An 18013-nucleotide genomic window follows, 5' to 3' on the forward strand; every position below is an offset into this window, starting at 1 on the left:
AATATTTTGAAAACAAGACCCATTCTTTACAAAGTTATAAAAAGTTCGGTGGCTAGAGAGAAGTAATGTGGTTTCTAAAGAAACCTCGACCAAAGTATCCGCTGTGTTTGGAAGAAGGTTTTGTGATTCACTTATAGTGGAGAGTAAATTCTGTAATGTTCTTACAATAGTGAGGGTATCTACACTTTGTGTTGTCCCTTTGGTGACCAAGGACATGCATTTTTAAGTGGCTGACATACAAAGTATGTGCCACAGATCCAGAATGGAGCACAGCTCCCTGATCAATAACTATCCATAGACTCCATTACCATAGTGATTTAACTGAGTGTTTTCCTCTAAGGGTGAAATGTACCAGAAAAATATGAGATCAAACTTTGTATTCATTTATCCTCCAAAGTAAAAATTTAGTGAGGGGGCGCCTGGGTGACTCGGTGGGTTAAGGCCTCTGCCTTCAGTTCGGGTCATGATTTCGGGGTCCTGGGATCAAGCCCCACATCGGGCTCTCTGCTCAGCATGGAGCCTGCTTCCCTTCCTCTCTCTCTGCCTGCCTCTCTGTCTACTTGTGATCTCTGTCTGTCAAGTAAATGAATAAACTCTTAAAAAAAAATTTAGTGAGTCAGGATCAGAAATAAATTTGGATCGCAACCTCAGGATCCTTCTGGAAGCATAGGTCAAAGCTAATCAGTCTTCTAATGCCTTATCTCTGAGTATTTGGAATCACTCATTATCATTTTAATTTTTCTGTCAGAGAAACGATGCAGACACCCAGGAGAATTAGAAAATGGGAAGGTGATAGCTGAGACAGAGCTTGTCCTTGGATCACACTTAAAATTCATTTGTTCAGAAGGGTGAGTGTGAAGCAATGTATAAACAGTTGTTTTAAATTAATTTTTAATAAATAGCTGATATATTTAAAAAGTAAAAATGATGTAAAACCAACCATATACACTGAGAATTTTCGCTTCTACCCTCTTGCCATCCACGCCATTTCTTTTGTGTCCTTAAAAATAGGGATCCACATTAATGGGTTTCTTATGTGTCTTTCTAGTGTTTACTTTTATAAACACAAGCTAAAAATTAGTATATATTTTTATTTTACACCTTTACAATAACAAATGTAGCTTTGAGTCTTGCTTTATTTTTACTCGTCAATATATACAGAACATAGTTCCACATTTGTTCATAGAAGTTCCTCAGTGATTTGTTTTCACAAGGTCACAGAATATAATTGTGTCATGTATCATAGATTAACAGTCTCTTGATGGATCCATAGGTATTTCTAATGTTTTGCCATTCTGAAGAGTGCTTTGATCAACCACTTTGTACATATATAATTTCATACAGATGCAATTATATCTGTAGGGTGAATTTCCAGAGTGGGATTTCTGGGTCAGAGTATACATATTTGAAAATTTGAAAGATACTGTCTAATTGCTTTCCTTAGAGGTTACAATGTTTTGCAGAGTATGTAAACGTCTGTCTCTTCATAGACTTCCCAACTGTGTTGTCAATCTTTTGAAAATGTGAAATTTTTGAAAATTTTCCAAATTAAGATGTAAAAATGAAATCTTACTGTAATTTCAATGTATATTTCTCTTATAATGAGTGAGATTGAGCTTATTTTTATGTGTTCAAGAGATATTTATATTGATTTGTGAACTATTTGGCATATCCTTTGCCTGTTTTTAAGAATTAATTTCTTGAAATTTCTAATCTTAATTTCTAGGATAGATACCTACACACAGGAATATACACATATACACACACACACGATACATACACATGAGCCTATGCATACTAGGATATAGATCTTGTTTCCTTTTTTATCTATTAATTATTTAAAATTTTTTATAAACATATAATGTATTTTTAGCCCCAGGGGTACAGGTCTGTGAATCACCAGGTTTACACACTTCGCAGTACTCACCATAGCACATACCCTCCCCAATGTCCATAACCCCACTCCCCTCTCCCAACCTCCCCTCCCCCCACCAACCCTCAGTTTGTTTTGTCTCTTATGGTTTGTCTCCCTCCCGAGCCTATCTTGTTTCATTTATTCTTTTCCTACCAGTCAAACCCCCCACATTGCATCTCCACTTCCTCATATCAGAAAGATCATATGATAGTTGTCTTTCTCTGATTGACTTATTTCGCTAAGCATAATATCCTCTAGTTCCATACACGTCGTCGCAAATGGCAAGATTTCATTTCTTTTGATGGCTGCATAGTATTCCATTGTGTATATATACCACTTCTTCTTTATCCATTCATCTGTTGATGGACATCTAGGTTCTTTCCATAGTTTGGCTATTGTAGGCATTGCTGCTATATACATTCAGGTGCACGTGCCCCTTTGGATCACTATGTGTGTATCTTTAGGGTAAACACCCAGTAGTGCAATGGCTGGGTCATAGGGTAGCTCTATTTTCAACTTTTTGAGGAACCTCCATGCTGTTTTCCAGAGTGGCTGCACCAGCTTGCATTCCCACCAACAGTGTAGGAGGGTTCCCCTTTCTCCACATCCTCGCCAGCATCTGTCATTTCCTGACTTGTTAATTTTAGCCATTCTGACTGGTGTGAGGTGATATCTCATTGTGGTTTTGATTTGTATTTCCCTGATGCCGAGTGATGTGGAGCACTTTTTCATGTGTCTGTTGGCCATCTGGATGTCTTCTTTGCAGAAATGTCTTTTCATGTCTTCTGCCCATGTCTTGATTGGATTATTTGTTCTTTGGGTGTTGAGTTTGCTAAGTTCTTTATAGATTTTGGATACAAGCCCTTTATCTGATATGTCGTTTGCAAATATCTTCTCCCATTCTGTCAGTTGTCTTTTGGTTTTGTTAACTGTTTCCTTTGCTGTGCAAAAGCTTTTGATCTTGATGAAATCCCAATAGTTCATTTTTGCCCTTGCTTCCCTTACCTTTGGCGACGATCCTAGGAAGATGTTGCTGCGGCTGAGGTCAAAGAGGTTGCTGCCTGTGTTCTCCTCAAGGATTTTGATGGATTCCTTTCTCACATTGAGGTCCTTCATCCACTTTGAGTCTATTTTCGTGTGTGGTGTAAGGAAGTGGTCCAATTTCATTTTTCTGCATGTGGCTGTCCAATTTTCCCAGCACCATTTATTGAAGAGGTTGTCTTTTTTCCATTGGACATTCTTTCCTGCTTTGTCGAAGATTAGTTGACCATAGAGTTGATGGTCTATTTCTGGGCTCTCTATTCTGTTCCATTGATCCATGTGTCTGTTTTTGTGCCAGTACCATGCTGTCTTGATGATGACGGCTTTGTAATAGAGCTTGAAGTCCGGAATTGTGATGCCACCAACTTTGGCTTTCTTTTTCAATATTCTTTTGGCTATTCGAAGTCTTTTCTGGTTCCATATAAATTTTAGGATTATTTGTTCCATTTCTTTGAAAAAAATGGGTGGGATTTTGATAGGGATTGCATTAAATGTGTAGATTGCTTTAGGTAGCATTGACATTTTCACAATATTTGTTCTTCCAATCCAGGAGCATGGAACATTTTTCCATTTCTTTGTGTCTTCCTCAATTTCTTTCATGAGTACTTTATAATTTTCTGTGTATAGATTCTTAGCCTCTTTGGCGAGGTTTATTCCTAGGTATCTATCTTATAGTTTTGGGTGCAATTGTAAATGGGATTGACTCCTTAATTTCTCTTTCTTCTGTCTTGTTGTTGGTGTAAAGAAATGCACCTGATTTCTGTGCATTGATTTTATATCTGACACTTTGCTGAATTCCTGTACAAGTTCTAGCAGTTTCAGAGTGGAGTCTTTTGGGTTTTCCACATAGAGTATCATATCATCTGCAAAGAGTGATAGTTTGACTTCTTCTTTGCTAGATCTTATTTCTGATAGGAGCTGCAACTTTCCCTCCAAGTATATTATTTTTCTTTTGACTTTTATGTTTTCATATTTTTTTGGTGCTGAAAGCTTTGATCCATTTGGAGGCAATATACAATATACAGTGCAAGATATATGTCCTAGCCTATATTTTCCCATATGACTTTCCTGTTATTCCAAACGTCCTTTAGTTTGCTGATTTGAGAGTGCTTTTTAACACTGTATAAATTCTCATATATGTCTTGTATGTATCTGCATATGTTTCTACTTAATGCCATTGTTTTGCCTACATAGTCATGTACACATTTCACAGTAATGTAGTACCAAGGCTTTATAATATATTTCAATAGCCTGTATGAGTAGTCCTGCTTTATTATTTTTTTTTATTTTTCTTGACAATACTTGTTTATTTTTCTATATAAAGTTTAAATTTAGGCATATTTAAAAATCAGTACTGGATTAGTGTTTAACTTAACTTTTGAAGAAACTTTTCCCAAAACTTTTCTTTTACCCTCTTAGGGTCTCTGACTGGGTTTGAGAATTAAGTTGACATAAGACTAGCAGGAGAAGAGCATACATATTTTAGTTTTAGACGTCCATGGGAGCCTTCACAGGAAAATGAAGACCCAAAAAGTGGTTAAGCCTCAGTGTTTATATACTAGGTTGAAGAAAAAGTAGCAACTGTGGAAAAGTAACCTATGGAAGTAACCTATGGAAGGTTGCAGGTATATACGGGTCAGTTTGACAAGGTCTGTCTGTACATATCTCCTGGCCTCATCTCCCCATCTCTCATGATAAGTTTGTTCTTTTCCTCCTGTTATGGGGAAAGCATCTTTCACATAAGTGTTTTACCTCCTGCTTTCAGGAAGAAAGTGCCTTCCTTTGTTTATTTCAAGTGCTTTAACTCAAAATAATCTTTGGTAATTTTACTCTTAGTTGTTTTGATACAGACCATTTACTTCACCATTTTGTTGCTACGTGATGCTCTTTTAAAATGTAGCTTAAGTGGACACCTGGGTGGCTCAGTGGTTTAAGCCACTGCCTTTGGCTCAGGTCATGATCTCAGGGTCCTGGGATCGAGTCCCACATCGAGTCTCTGCTCGGCAGGGAGCCTGCTTCCCTCTCACTCTCTCTGCCTACTTATGATCTCTGTCAAATAAATAAATAAAATCTTTTAAATAAAAATTAAAAAAAATTAAAAAAAAAAACCTGCATGGGGCTCTCTCCTCAGTAGGGAGCCTACTTCTTCCTATCTCTTTGTCTGCCTCTCTGCCTACTTGTGATCTGTCTGTCAAATAAATAAATAAAATCTTTAAATAAAATAAAATAAAGCAAAATATAGATTAAGTATTATTTATGCAATACTTATATGAAATACATTTTTTTTTAAAGATTTATTTATTTGACAGATAGAGATTACAAGTAGGCAGAGAGGTAGGCAGAGAGAGAGAGAGGAGGAAGCAGGCTCCCAGCCAAGCAGAGAGCCCGACGTGGGGCTCGATCCCAGGACCCTGGGATCATGACCTGAGCCGAAGGCAGAGGCTTTAACCGGCTGAGCCATCCAGGCGCCCCTATGAAATACATTTTAAAGTAGCTATTTTGTTCTGTTTTGTGTTCCTTCTTCAGGTTCGCCAACTAAGTATATGTTGATTCCTCTTTGCTTGTCCCCATGTTTAACATTTTCCCCTAGTACTGTTGTTTTCTTTTGTTTGATTTTCGCACATGTAATCCTCGTTATTCCCTTACTGTGTATGACTCGTGAGATGTGAAGTGAGAAGATTCAGAAGGGAAGTGCTGTTGGAATGCTGAAAGTGTTCCTACTGGAGTAACTGGAAACCATATTTTTCCCTTGGTTTCCTGGGTAGCTTAGAAAACATATTTTCAAGAAATCCCAAAATAAGTAAATGCTTAATTCTCACTGTCTTTTATCTTATTAAACGATTCATTTTTCTTTGAGTTAGTATTAAATAAGTCCCAGGGGCTCTAGTTTGCCAAAGGTAACATTTCCATTAGTGTTCAATCACAGTGTACATTTATTCCTTGATGATAGTACCATTTTAAGACATACTAACAATGCTTTTTCTTTCCATTACTATCATACATTGAGGGGAGTAAGACAAACTGAAGGAAGCTTTGAATTGTCAAGAGCCATAAAAAATGGGGATTGTGAATGGGGGAGTTAGTGGTATATTGGAGAGGGTAAGCACCCAGAAGTCAGAAGGGGGATGCATGTCAGAGGGCCTGAGAGTTTGGGGTATGTCTAGAGACTGAAGTTTTACTCATTGGGAAGTGTTATTTGGAAAACATCATTTCTTCATTTTTACAATTGGGTAACAGTTTATTTGTTCAGATCCCTTTATCCAACTTAATTTAAGGTAAGAAGAATTTCACTAAACTCTTTGATCCTATCTCATTCAGATATATTTTAATTGGCAAAACCACTAGTTATTGTGAGATCCAAGATAAAGGAGTTGGTTGGAGTGATCCTCTCCCACAATGTATAAGTAAGTAAAGACTTCTTCTGGCTTGACTGCAAAGCTAAACCATGTTAGAAAATAAAACTCTTGTGCATCTTCACTGCTTCTCATACCCTCCATTAGAATTTGCATCATGAATGCTAGATTTGCAAAGGTACCTTCCCTGATGATTTCTTCTTCTTCACTCCACCCCAGTTGCTAAATGTAAGCCTCCTCCAGACATCAGCAATGGGAAGCATAATGGCGCAGATGAAGATTTCTACACATACGGCTCTTCTGTCACCTACAGATGTGACCCCAACTTCTCAATGATAGGCAAAGCCTCCATTTCTTGCACAGTGGAAAATAAGACAGTAGGTGTCTGGAACCCAAGTCCTCCTACTTGTAAAAGTAAGTCACAGTGATGAATTTTGGCCTGAATGGTTTGTTTAAAAGAAAAGGTAGGTGACTTTGCTGGGGGGAAAGGGAATGCTTCCGAGACTAATCATTGCAACAATGCAGTCACTTATGTGCTCCACTGGTATTTATGTTTGATGTACCAGCGCGCCATAACAAACAGCAACCAAGATCTCATTGGACTCTGCAAAGTAAAAGTTGATTTTCATTCATACCGAGTCGGCTCCATGTCCAGGGGACTCTCAAGCCTGGCTATAGTCTAGGGGTAAATTCAGCAACAAGTCTAGCAACCCAGGTTGCTTTGCTCTTGTGATACTTCTGCATCAAAATGTGCTTTCAAAATCTCTTCAGTAGGTAAAGAGAGAAAAGTAAATTATGTCCTGGCTTTTTAAAAGAGCTTTGGTCCAAAGTGACCACATATTAGTTTACAGCCTTTTGTCCCAAACTAGTAATGTGTGGACTCTATCTTAAGGGAACTGAGGAATATTGTGTTTTGTTTGTTTAGGGAGAGGAAGTGGAAATATTGGTTAGCATTTACAACGTTCACTGCAAGTGCCTACAGGACAAAGCAAACAAACAAAAAAATCAGAAGATCTACTGAGTATTGTTACTTGGCTAATCTGAGGCTCCTTCCTTTCCTTCCACTTCCTTCCTAAGTGTCTACATAGTATCATTTAATATTCTCACTCACCACAGAACACAGTCAAATCAGGGGGTGATAAAGTGTGACCAGCGAGCAATTCAAAATGTCAGGAGTCCAGACAGCAAGAGGTGGAAATAGCAGAGTTTGAGGACAGAAATTTAGCAGAGCCAGTTTACGAAGGGCCTCATGCGTCCCTCTAAGAAGTTCGGAGTGAAGGTGAAAGGGAAACTTCGAAAGGCTTTAACCAGAGAAATAAATATGTTGCATTTCAGAGAGACAAGTCGGGCCACAGAAGAGACAGCAAAAGGAGGGGGACAAAACTCAACCTATAGGCACCTGTTGTAACCATCCAGCCATGTGGTGAAGGTAGCTTCAGCCATAGCCATGAGTCATCAATGTAGCAGGACTGACATGGGGGCAAGACGACTGACTGCTGTGGGGATGGGGTGCCCAGGGCAGTTTGTTCTGTGTTTGTGAGAACACAGATCTCTGATGCCTGACTGCCTCTTCCTCATGGCCGCCATATCATCACCACTGGCCACTGACCCACACTTGAAATCATGCAGAAAAGTAGGTCACTGTAAGGGAAGGATTATGAAGTCTTTAGGGATGTGTTTCTTTTGGGTTATAGATGGCTGGTTTTCCTTGAGTAAGCTGGGGTTATTCACAATCATATCATAACAGAACTGATAGGATGAGACCTCATTTTACTGAGGCTTGTAAAAGTTACAATTGTATTCACTTTATAAAGTGTTTTCCTTGTATCTACTGGACATATACTGTATTAGGCTTTTGTGTCATAGTTGAATCTGCATTAGCAATAGTGATATCCTGGTTGCCATTTCTCTTTTGTGACTCACTTGTCTTTTCTTGTGATTCTTTAGAAATCGTCTGTTTTAAGCCAACTGTTAAAAATGGAATACTGATCTCTGGATTTAGAACCACCTATTCTTATAAAAACTCTATGGTATTTGACTGTGAGAGAGGTTTTATTCTCAAAGGAAGCAGTTTAATCCATTGTGGGGAAAATGGTGACTGGGATCCTCCTCCTCCCATCTGTGAGCTCAGTAAGTATGGATCATGCAGGAAGTTCAATGTTTGGCATCTAAATTACCCAGAAATGTTGGTGGAGGTATATTTGTATGCCTAAACCTACTAGAACCAGAGTAAACATTTAAATTTAGATCAATAATTATCTTTATTTTTTCTAATTGTTGGAAAAAAGAAAGATTACAGTATGCTGGTAAGGTCTTATATAATCACAAAGGGTTGCCATATACATATGTGCAGGTTGTGGATACTTCAACCCTAAGCGGAAACATTAACATTGTAGACATTGTGGATTAGTGTATTTATTTCAACAATTTTCTCACAGTAGGAAACTTGTTTTGTTCTAACAAAATCATTACATTATGATAATTGATTGAAAGATTCATAGTAAAGTGTCCTGGGGGGTTGGGAGGGTCAGAAATGCCTTTTTCCAATTTCCACAAAAAAATTATATAAACTAACCATGATTCTGACACTCTGAAACTATAAACTCACATGGATCATGAAAACTTCTGCTAATAGTAGTAATGATAACTTGGTGCTAGTTTGTTTTCTGACGTGGCTGATGCCTCAGCCATGGCAAGACAGTCCCTGGCTGAATGAACGCGTGGGATCCTCTGATAGGACAGGATTGTTGATGATCACCATTACATCTCTAGTAGCAATGACTTTCCCTGCTTGTTCTTCTTTTATAAACAGATAGTTGTACTGACTTACCAGACATCCAAAATGCCTCCTGGGAAAGATATAACAACCACGTGCCAACAAAAGAGCAAATGTATAATATTGGAACTGTGTTGAGGTACACGTGCTCTGCCGGCTACAAACCTGCTTTGGATGGGCCTACAACTGTGACTTGTCAGAGAAATTTGACTTGGACCCCACACATAGGATGTAAGGGTGAGTCTCTGCTTTTTAAGTCTTTTTGTAGGTTAGATGCCCACCATGTGCTAGGCTTTCTTTTTTTTTCTTAAAATGAATGCAATTTTATCTTTCAAGATGCATTTAGGATTATAATAATTCAACAGAAGAGTGAAGTATTATTGTCAGAAGGGATCATGAAAGTCTTGGAGGGGCTGAGAAACTGTAACTATAACTTTCCTTACCCCTTTTCAAAATCAAATGAGACATGGACACAGAGGGGAAGCGGAAGTGAAGCATTGAGCAGACTGAGCATTAGCTTCACCACTGGTGAAGTAGCATGGAGAATAGGGCTCAACATTGACCAGAGTCAGACCTTCATCACAGCCCTTTCCTCCCCAGTGTCAACTTTGGGGTGCTTAGTAGAAGGAAAGTCTGTGAGACAGTCATTAAGTCAGCCAGCTGCAAAGTGGCTTGTGTCTCTATGTCTTTGAGCCGAGGGGCTGTGGGCTGCAGGAGCTGGGTCTTGTGACCTGCCCCTAGAAGACAGATCCTGACCCCTGACCCCTGACCCAGTATTCTGGCCCCTCAGAGGGGAAAAAAAGAACTTTTTGCCATCTCAAGATGTCTTTCCTCTTTGAGAGAACATGAGGAGCTGAAAGATAGGTGGATGCAATTTTATGGATTTCAATGGCATTGACAACAGAGGGACACAATGCTTCCTTCTGTACATCAGAATCTTGCCAATTTAGAGGTGAAAACACAGAGGCCCAGGATATAGGGAATTTTATTCTACAGGTTGGAATTTGAAAAATGTGTAAAATGAACAAGTAATGAAAAATGATAGTTTAGATCAACTCACTAAAGATCATTTCACATTAGGATTTTAAGTTTAATTTTACTTATTTAGTCTCATTTGGGGGCAAAAATAAAATGAAAAGTTTTAACAAAATTACTGAATTAAAATATATTTAACAATGATTGCCACCACTTAGTAACAAAGTATTAATAAATACAAGATTTTAATAAAATCAGACACATAGATCAATGGAAGAGAATAGAGACCCCAGATATGGACCCTCAACTCTATGGTCAACTAATGCCCCCAAAAGCAGGAAAAAATATCCAGCAGAAAAAAGACAGTCTCTTCAATAAATGGTGCTAGGAAAATTGGACAGCTATATACAGAAGAATGAAACTTGACCATTCTCTTACACCACACACAAAGATAAACTCAAAACAAATGAAAGATATCAATGTGAGACAGAAATACATCAAAATCCTAGAGGAGAACATAGGCACTAACCTCTTCAACATCAGCCACAGCAACTTCTTTCAAGACACGTCTCCAGAAGCAAGGGAAATAAAAGCAAAAATGAAATTTGGAGGACTTCATCAAGATAAAAAGCTTCTGCACAGCAAAGGAAACAGTGAACAAAACAAAGAGGCAACCCACATATTGGGAGAAGATATTTGCAAGTGATAACTACAGACAAAGGGCTGATACCCAAGATCTGTGAATAACTCAAACTCAACACCCAGAAAACAAATAATCAAGTCAAAAAATGGGCAGAAGACATGAACAGACACTTCTCCAAAGAAGACATACAAATGGCTAACAGATACATGAAAAAATGTTCATCATCATTAGCCATCAAGGAAACTCAAATCAAAACTACATTGAGATACCACCTTACACCAGTTAGAATGGCAAAATTGACAAGGCAAGAAACAAAACGTGTCGAAGAAGTTGTGGAGAAAGGGGAACCCTCTTACACTGTTGGTGGGAATTCAAGTTGGTGCAGCCACTTTGGAAAACAGTGTAGAGATTCTTCCAAAAATTAAAAATAGAGCTACCCTATGACTCAGCAATTGCATTACTGCGTATTTACCCCAAAGATATGGACGTAGTGAAAAGAAGGGCCATCTGCACCCCAAAGTTCATAGCAGCAATGTCCACAATAACCAAACTGTGGAAAGAGCCAAGATGCCCTTCAACAGACGAATGGATAAATAAGATGTGGTCCATATACACAGTGGAATATTAATCAGCCATCAGAAAGGGTGAATACCCAACTTTTGCATCAACATGGATGGGACTGGAGGAGATTACGCTAAGCGAAATAAGTCAAGCAGAGAAAGTCAATTATGATATAGTTTCACGTATTTGTGGAATATAAGAAACAGCTTGAAGGACTTCAGGAGAAGGAAGGGAAAAATGAAGGGGAGGAAATCAGAGTGGGAGAGGAACCATGAGAGATAGTGGACTCTGAGAAACAAACTGAGGGTTTTAGAATGGAGAGTGATGGGAGGTTGGCTGAGCCTGGTGATGGGTATTAAGGAGGGCATGGATTACGCAAACAATGAATCATGGAACACTATGTCAAAAACTAATGATGAACATTAGTGTTCATTAGTTCATTAGTCACCATTAGTGACTAACATAACATTAATATGGTGACTAACATAATATAAAAATTTAAAAATATAAAAAAAGGAAACTTGATTTTCATGTAATAAAAAAACAAACATGCATAAAAATAAATAAATAAATAAGCACCTTTGAGGATTCTCCTTTCCTGTGTCTGTTGGCTACCTGTATGTTTTCTTTAGAAAAAAGTCTATTCAAGTACTCTGCCTGTTCTTTAATCAGATTATTAAATTATTCAATTTTTCAGTGTTGAGTGTGATAAGTTCTTTATATATTTTGGATATTCACTCCTTACAGATATCTCCTCCCATTCAGTAGGTTGCCTTTTTGTTTTGTTGATGGTTTTCTTCACTGTGCAAAAGTATTTTAGTTTGGTGTAATCCTAATAGTTTATTTTTGCTTTTGCTTCCCTTGCCTGAGGAAACAGATCCATAAAAATGTTGCTGATTTTAATGTCCAGGAGATTACTGCCTATGTTTTCTTTTAGGATTTGTATGGTTTCGGGTCTCACATTTAGGTTTTTAGTCCATTTTGAGTTTCTTTTTGTGTATGGTGTAAAAAAGCGGTCCAGTTTCATTCTTTTGCACATAGCCATCTAGTTTTCCCAACACCATTTATTGAAAAGACTGTGTTTTCCCCATTGCATAGTCTTGCTTCCTTTGTCATAGATTACTTGACTATATGAGCATGGCTTTATTTTTGGGCTCACTGTTCTGTTCTATTGATCTATGTATCTATTTTTGTGCTAGTACCATACTGTTTTAATTACTATAGCTTTGTAGTACTTCTTAAAATCCAGGGCTTTGATACTTTCAGCTTTGTTCTTTCTAAGGATTTTTTTTTTTTTTTTTTTTTTTTTTTTTTTGCGTTGAGAGGTCTTTGTGGTTCCATATAAATTTTAGGATTATTTATTCTAGTTCTGTGAAAAAATGCTTTTGGTATTTTGTTAGGGATTGCATTAAATGTGTAGATTATTTTGGGTACTACAGACATTTTAATAATGGTAATCCTTCCAATCTATTAGCATTGTATGTCTTTCCTTGTGTGTGTGTGTGTGTGTGTGTGTGTGTGTGTGATCTTCAATTTCTTTCATCAATATCTTATAGTTTTCAAAGTAGAGGTCTTTCACTTCCTTGGTTAAATTTATTCCTAGGTATTTTATTCTTCTTGATACAATTGTAAATTGGGTTCTTTTCTTAATTTCTTTTTCTGCTACCTCATTGTTAGTATATAAAAACACAATAGATTTCTATATGTTAATTTTATACCTTGCAGCAGTTCTGAATTTATTAGTCCTAATGATTTTTTGGTAGAGTCTTTAGGGTTTTCTATATATAGTATCATGTCATCTGCAAATAGTGACAGTTTTACTTCTTTTTTTTTAATTAATTGATTTATTTTTTCAGTGTAACAGTATTCATTGTTTTTGCACAACACCCAGTGCTCCATGCAATATATGCCCTCCCTATTACCCACCACCTGGTTCCTCCAACCTCCCACCCCCGCCCCTTCAAAACCCTCAGGTTGTTTTTCAGAGTCCATAGTCTCTCATGGTTCTCCTCCCCTTCCAATTTCCCTCAACTTCCTTCTCCTCTCCATCTCCCAATGTCCTCCATGTCATTTGTTATGCTCCACAAATAAGTGAAACCATATGATATTGACTCTCTCTGCTTGACTTATTTCACTCAGCATAATCACTTCCAGTCCCGTCCATGTTGCTACAAAAGTTGGGTATTCATCCTTTCTTTTTTTTTCTTTCTTTTTTTTTTTCTTTTATAAACATATAATGTATTTTTATCCCCAGGAGTACAGGTCTGTGAATCACCAGGTTTACACACTTCACAGCACTCACGATAGCACATACCCTCCCCAATGTCCATAACCCCCTCCCCCTCTCCCAACCCCACCTCCCCCCAGCAACCGCCAGTTTGTTTTGTGAGATTAAGAGTCACTTATGGTTTGTCTCCCTCCCAATCCCATCTTGTTTCTTACCAGTTTGAATCCTTTTTATTTCTTTTTCTTGTCTGATTGCTACAGCTAGGAATTATAGTACTATGTTGAATAAAAATGGCAAGAGTGGACATCTTTGTCTTGTTTCTGATCTTAGAGGAAGATATTTCAGTTTTTCACCATGGAGTATGATGTTAGCTATGGGTTTTTCATATGTGACCTTTATCATGTTAAGATATATTTCCTCTACACCCACTTTGTTGAGACATTTTGTCATGAATGAGTGTCGTATTTTGTCGAGTGCTTTTTCTGCATTTGAAATGATCATATGTTTTTAAAAATTTTTCCTCTTATTAATCTGCTTTGCAAATATTGAACCATACTTCCAACCCTAGTATGTATCCCACTTGACCATATTGAATGGTCCTTTTATTTAATTTATTTATTTATTTATTTATTTATTTATTTTTTGAATAGTCCTTTTAATGTATTGTTGTGTTCGATTAGCTAATATTTGGTTGAGGATTTTTGCATCTTTGTTCATGAAGAATATTGCCCACAGTTTTCTTTTGTGTGGTGTCTTTGTCTGGTTTTGGTATCAAGGTAGTACTGACTTTGAGGAATGAATTTGGAGGTTTTCTTTCCTCTTCTACTTTTGGAACAGTTTGAGAGGAAGAGGTATTAACTCTTCTTTAAATGTTTGGTAGAATTCACCTGTGAATAGTGAAACCATTTGTCCCTGGATTTTGTTTGTTGGGAATTTAAAATTTTACTTTAAATTATATTTATGTTACTCACTATAGTTTTTTTTATTTAATTACTTAATAAGGGATATATTTTACCATTTAAAAAGCAGAAGTGAAATGATATTTATCCTACTTTTCAGAAAATCTGATTCAGTGTGGGTTTGGACTTATGACTTAAATATTTAAAAGTATTTTCTATGGTACTACATAAATAGTAATATTATAATTTAGAAGACATGAATGTTGGGTATTTTTATTGTAATTCATAAATAAATGAGTGGTGAGAGCGTTTGAGTATACCCAAAAGACCATTGTAGTGCTAGTCAAGCTCCTGATGTGAAGAATAGGGCATTTTAACCTGCTCTGATATTTTCTCTTACATCAAGCAATATCAAGTTCTATCTGAAAGCATTCCTACTAATGAATTAAAAAATATATACCTTTATTAGCTCTTATTGCATTAAAAATGGAAGAATTTGAGTAGCTATTTCTCTTAAATTTGGCATCAAAAAAGAAAAATCCTGACCATATGCAGTAATTTAAATTTATTTCTGTGCATTAACTGTCAGGTGGATATAAACTTTTAAGGACATTTTTCCTCCTGTGACTGAGGAACTGTAAGGTATTAGAGAAGTTAATAAGATGTAACCCTAATGAAATCATAAGCAATGAATGTTACTTGTCATTGCTTTTGAATAGTTCTGAAAATTTGCATTTATGTGCAGGTTTCATCCAGTGTCTCATTTTGGAGGCTCCTAATGAAATTTTTTAATTAAGGGAAATTGCTAGGTTGGAGTACTTTAGCAATCAGGGACAGGGAGAGCAGACCCAGAGGCCCTCAGGTACCCTTTTCTGTTCCCCCAATCTCTCTTCAGTGGTGAAATCTTGAAAAGCAGAAATGAATTTATTATCTATGGGAGTCTCATTGCAGTGATTTTACTAACCATTTGTCTCACTTTTTATTTTTTAGAGGTGTGTTGCCCAATACCAGAGCTGGAGAATGGCGAAATCATTTCACAACGCATTAGTTCTGTGAATAGCTGTACTTATTTCTATAGAGATGCAGTTTATTATAAGTGCTATAAGAAACAGCGGTTTGAAGCTAGATGCCAAGAAGATGGCACGTGGTACCCCAAAACACCAACATGTGATGAGCGTAAGAGCTTATGGAATTTTATGTTATTTTTTCTTTTCCTTTTTTAAATTTACATTCATTCTTCTGTCAGGTTGGTTTACACATAGTGTATTATTAGTTTGGGGGTAGAATTTAGTGATTCATCACTTGCATATAACATCCAGTCCTGGTTATATCAAGTGCCCTCCTCAGTGCCCATCACCCAATTACCTCATCCCCCTAAACCACTCCCCTCCAGGAACCCTCAGTTTGTTCCATGTTTCTGCATACCAAAGTGATGGAGATTATTAAGGGAAGGTTTCAAATTAGGAAGAATTTGTATACCCTGCATGATTTTTGGAGTGGATACATTTGTTAAAAATCATTGCCCACCTCCCAATCCAACTTTCTTTTTCCTCCTCATTGTTTATTCCTATTCTCTTGACCTTCCTGCTTTTCTTTTCTGAATCAGTAAAAATAGGCCACATCTAATAGATCAGCTGAACTTTTCAATTATTGCCTTCTGTTTCTTGGTGTTTATTGTCTTTTCTTCTCTTCTGTCTGTTCATATGCCTTAATCTGCAGTTCAAGAACCACCCAAATCTGTTTGAATCCATCTTTCTAAACTTGCTTCCTTTCCTCCACAAACTTACTTCCTTCCTTCTGCTGTCTCTAAGTTCTCCTTCAGACTCTCCCCCAGTGTGAAATGTCTACCTCTCCCTCACCAAGAGCATTTAGGTGCTAAACAAAATCCTACATCTCCCATTGTTTTTTCCATGACCCTACCTGTTGATGTCAAGAACAATTATCCCTGCTGGATGGTGATGTTTCTTCCTGCCTTATGTATGAGAAGGAGCCCTAAAGTGGTTCAGATTGCTGTGTTCCAGAAGATCTTATAAAGTAATATTGTGAAGTCTCATCACTATAAAACATTATCTCTCAACTGGCACTTCAATTGTGCCTTTATCAGGCCATTCCAGTGTCCAAACAGATTTACAGGTTCGGGATGATGCAGTCTGTAATATGACTAGTACATTCTATGGCCACGGTCTCAGTACCACACCTCTTTTGCTGTGAATGGGTTTTCTAGTTGCACATAGTATAATCCATTTCTAATTATTTAAACAATATAACTTTCATATAAAAGTGTTGACTGAAGTCTCACAAACAGAAAAGGCAAACTCATACCTGGAACACTTATGTATTTCTGTCAAAAGACATACTTGTCCCTTCTAGGTAGAAGGGATGCAATATAGTCAACTTGCTACCAAGTGGCTTTGTAGTTATCTCAAGGGGTGGTATCATATTAAAGACGTAACGTTGTGGTTGGCAGGTTGAAGATTCAGTGACAGCCTTGGTAAGTGGCAGTCCATGTTGTTGTGCCCATGCTTGTTCTTCATCCATACCACCCCTTTGCTCCTCTTCCTCTTGTGACAGCACTGGAAAGGCCAATGACAGAAAATGGCTGACTTTAACTTGCTGAGACATTGTTTAATTGTTTAATGCCTACACAACATGCAAAATAAAAACTTTGCACTTCCTGTCATTCCCATATATCAGGTCACCTACTTCTACCTACCCCAGATCTCCCTGGGCCTAATCTTCCAATCTTTGCCCTTAAGGGCACTGCCAAACAAGCCATTCATTCTGGGCCATTCCAGGCTCATTTCATCTATCTTTAGTCCACTTCTTTTTCCAACAATGTGAATGAGCAGATCATCTAAGATTTTTCCTTACTACTGTCTTTCCCCGATCAGCCTCTAAAGCAGCTTCCATCCATTTAGCTTATACATACTCAAAATACACATCTGTGAGTAAGGCTTGGCTTCTCTCTCTTCTGTCAGTTGGTTATAATGGACACTCCACATAGCCATGAGCGTGAGCTCAAGAGGCACTTGTGCAACAGTGGATGGGCATAAGGAGGATGTAGACTTCCTATCTGGGTGGGCTGCTTGTGCCATCTGGTCCTTGCAAATGCTCAATCGCAGAAGACAACTTCCATTTTATAATGAATTGTTTGTAGTCTGCTTGGCCTTATAACTTGGTTCTGATTGACCAAGATCATGATTTTGGCACATGCTCACTTCATGACCAAATATCAGGCACAGCTTGTATTGGGACCAAACACTATGTCAAGAGTTATATCTCAAACAGCACATTTCATGGCCTTGCTTCAGGATCTCAAGGGTATATGCTATGATAGTCCCATTGATATTTGCATGCTTTCTGACTATAACCACTTTCAATGTACGAGGCTCTGCTGCATCTTAAGTTAAACAACAGGACAATTACACTGCAACTGCCTCAATAGAACAAAAGATGTTCTTAGGGTTCTAGGCATTTAGGAATTTACAAGGGTTTAGGAGGTCTGCACCAGGAACCAGATGGATTATCTATCTATCTATCTATCTATCTATCTATCTATCTATCTATCTATCTCAACATGCTAGTTTCTTCTTGCTCATTCAGTATAATTAACATAATGCCAT

The 18013-nt window shown here is 37.6% G+C and overlaps 1 protein-coding gene across 2 annotated transcripts in view; it reads left to right on the forward strand.

The window, feature by feature from the left end:
- C4BPA (complement component 4 binding protein alpha) overlaps window positions 1–18013 on the forward strand; it is a 30520-nt gene that overhangs the window by 9499 nt on the left and 3008 nt on the right. For both annotated transcript variants that reach the window (XM_045983260.1, XM_045983261.1), the window contains exons 4-9: window positions 749–848; window positions 6275–6360; window positions 6529–6723; window positions 8257–8439; window positions 9122–9322; window positions 15381–15566. In XM_045983260.1, the coding sequence (XP_045839216.1) occupies window positions 749–848; window positions 6275–6360; window positions 6529–6723; window positions 8257–8439; window positions 9122–9322; window positions 15381–15566 (951 nt within the window). The remainder of the gene's footprint in view (window positions 1–748; window positions 849–6274; window positions 6361–6528; window positions 6724–8256; window positions 8440–9121; window positions 9323–15380; window positions 15567–18013) is intronic.

This window comes from Meles meles, chromosome 17 (assembly GCF_922984935.1).
Source record: "Meles meles chromosome 17, mMelMel3.1 paternal haplotype, whole genome shotgun sequence".
In the NCBI taxonomy this organism is placed as follows: domain Eukaryota; kingdom Metazoa; phylum Chordata; class Mammalia; order Carnivora; family Mustelidae; genus Meles; species Meles meles.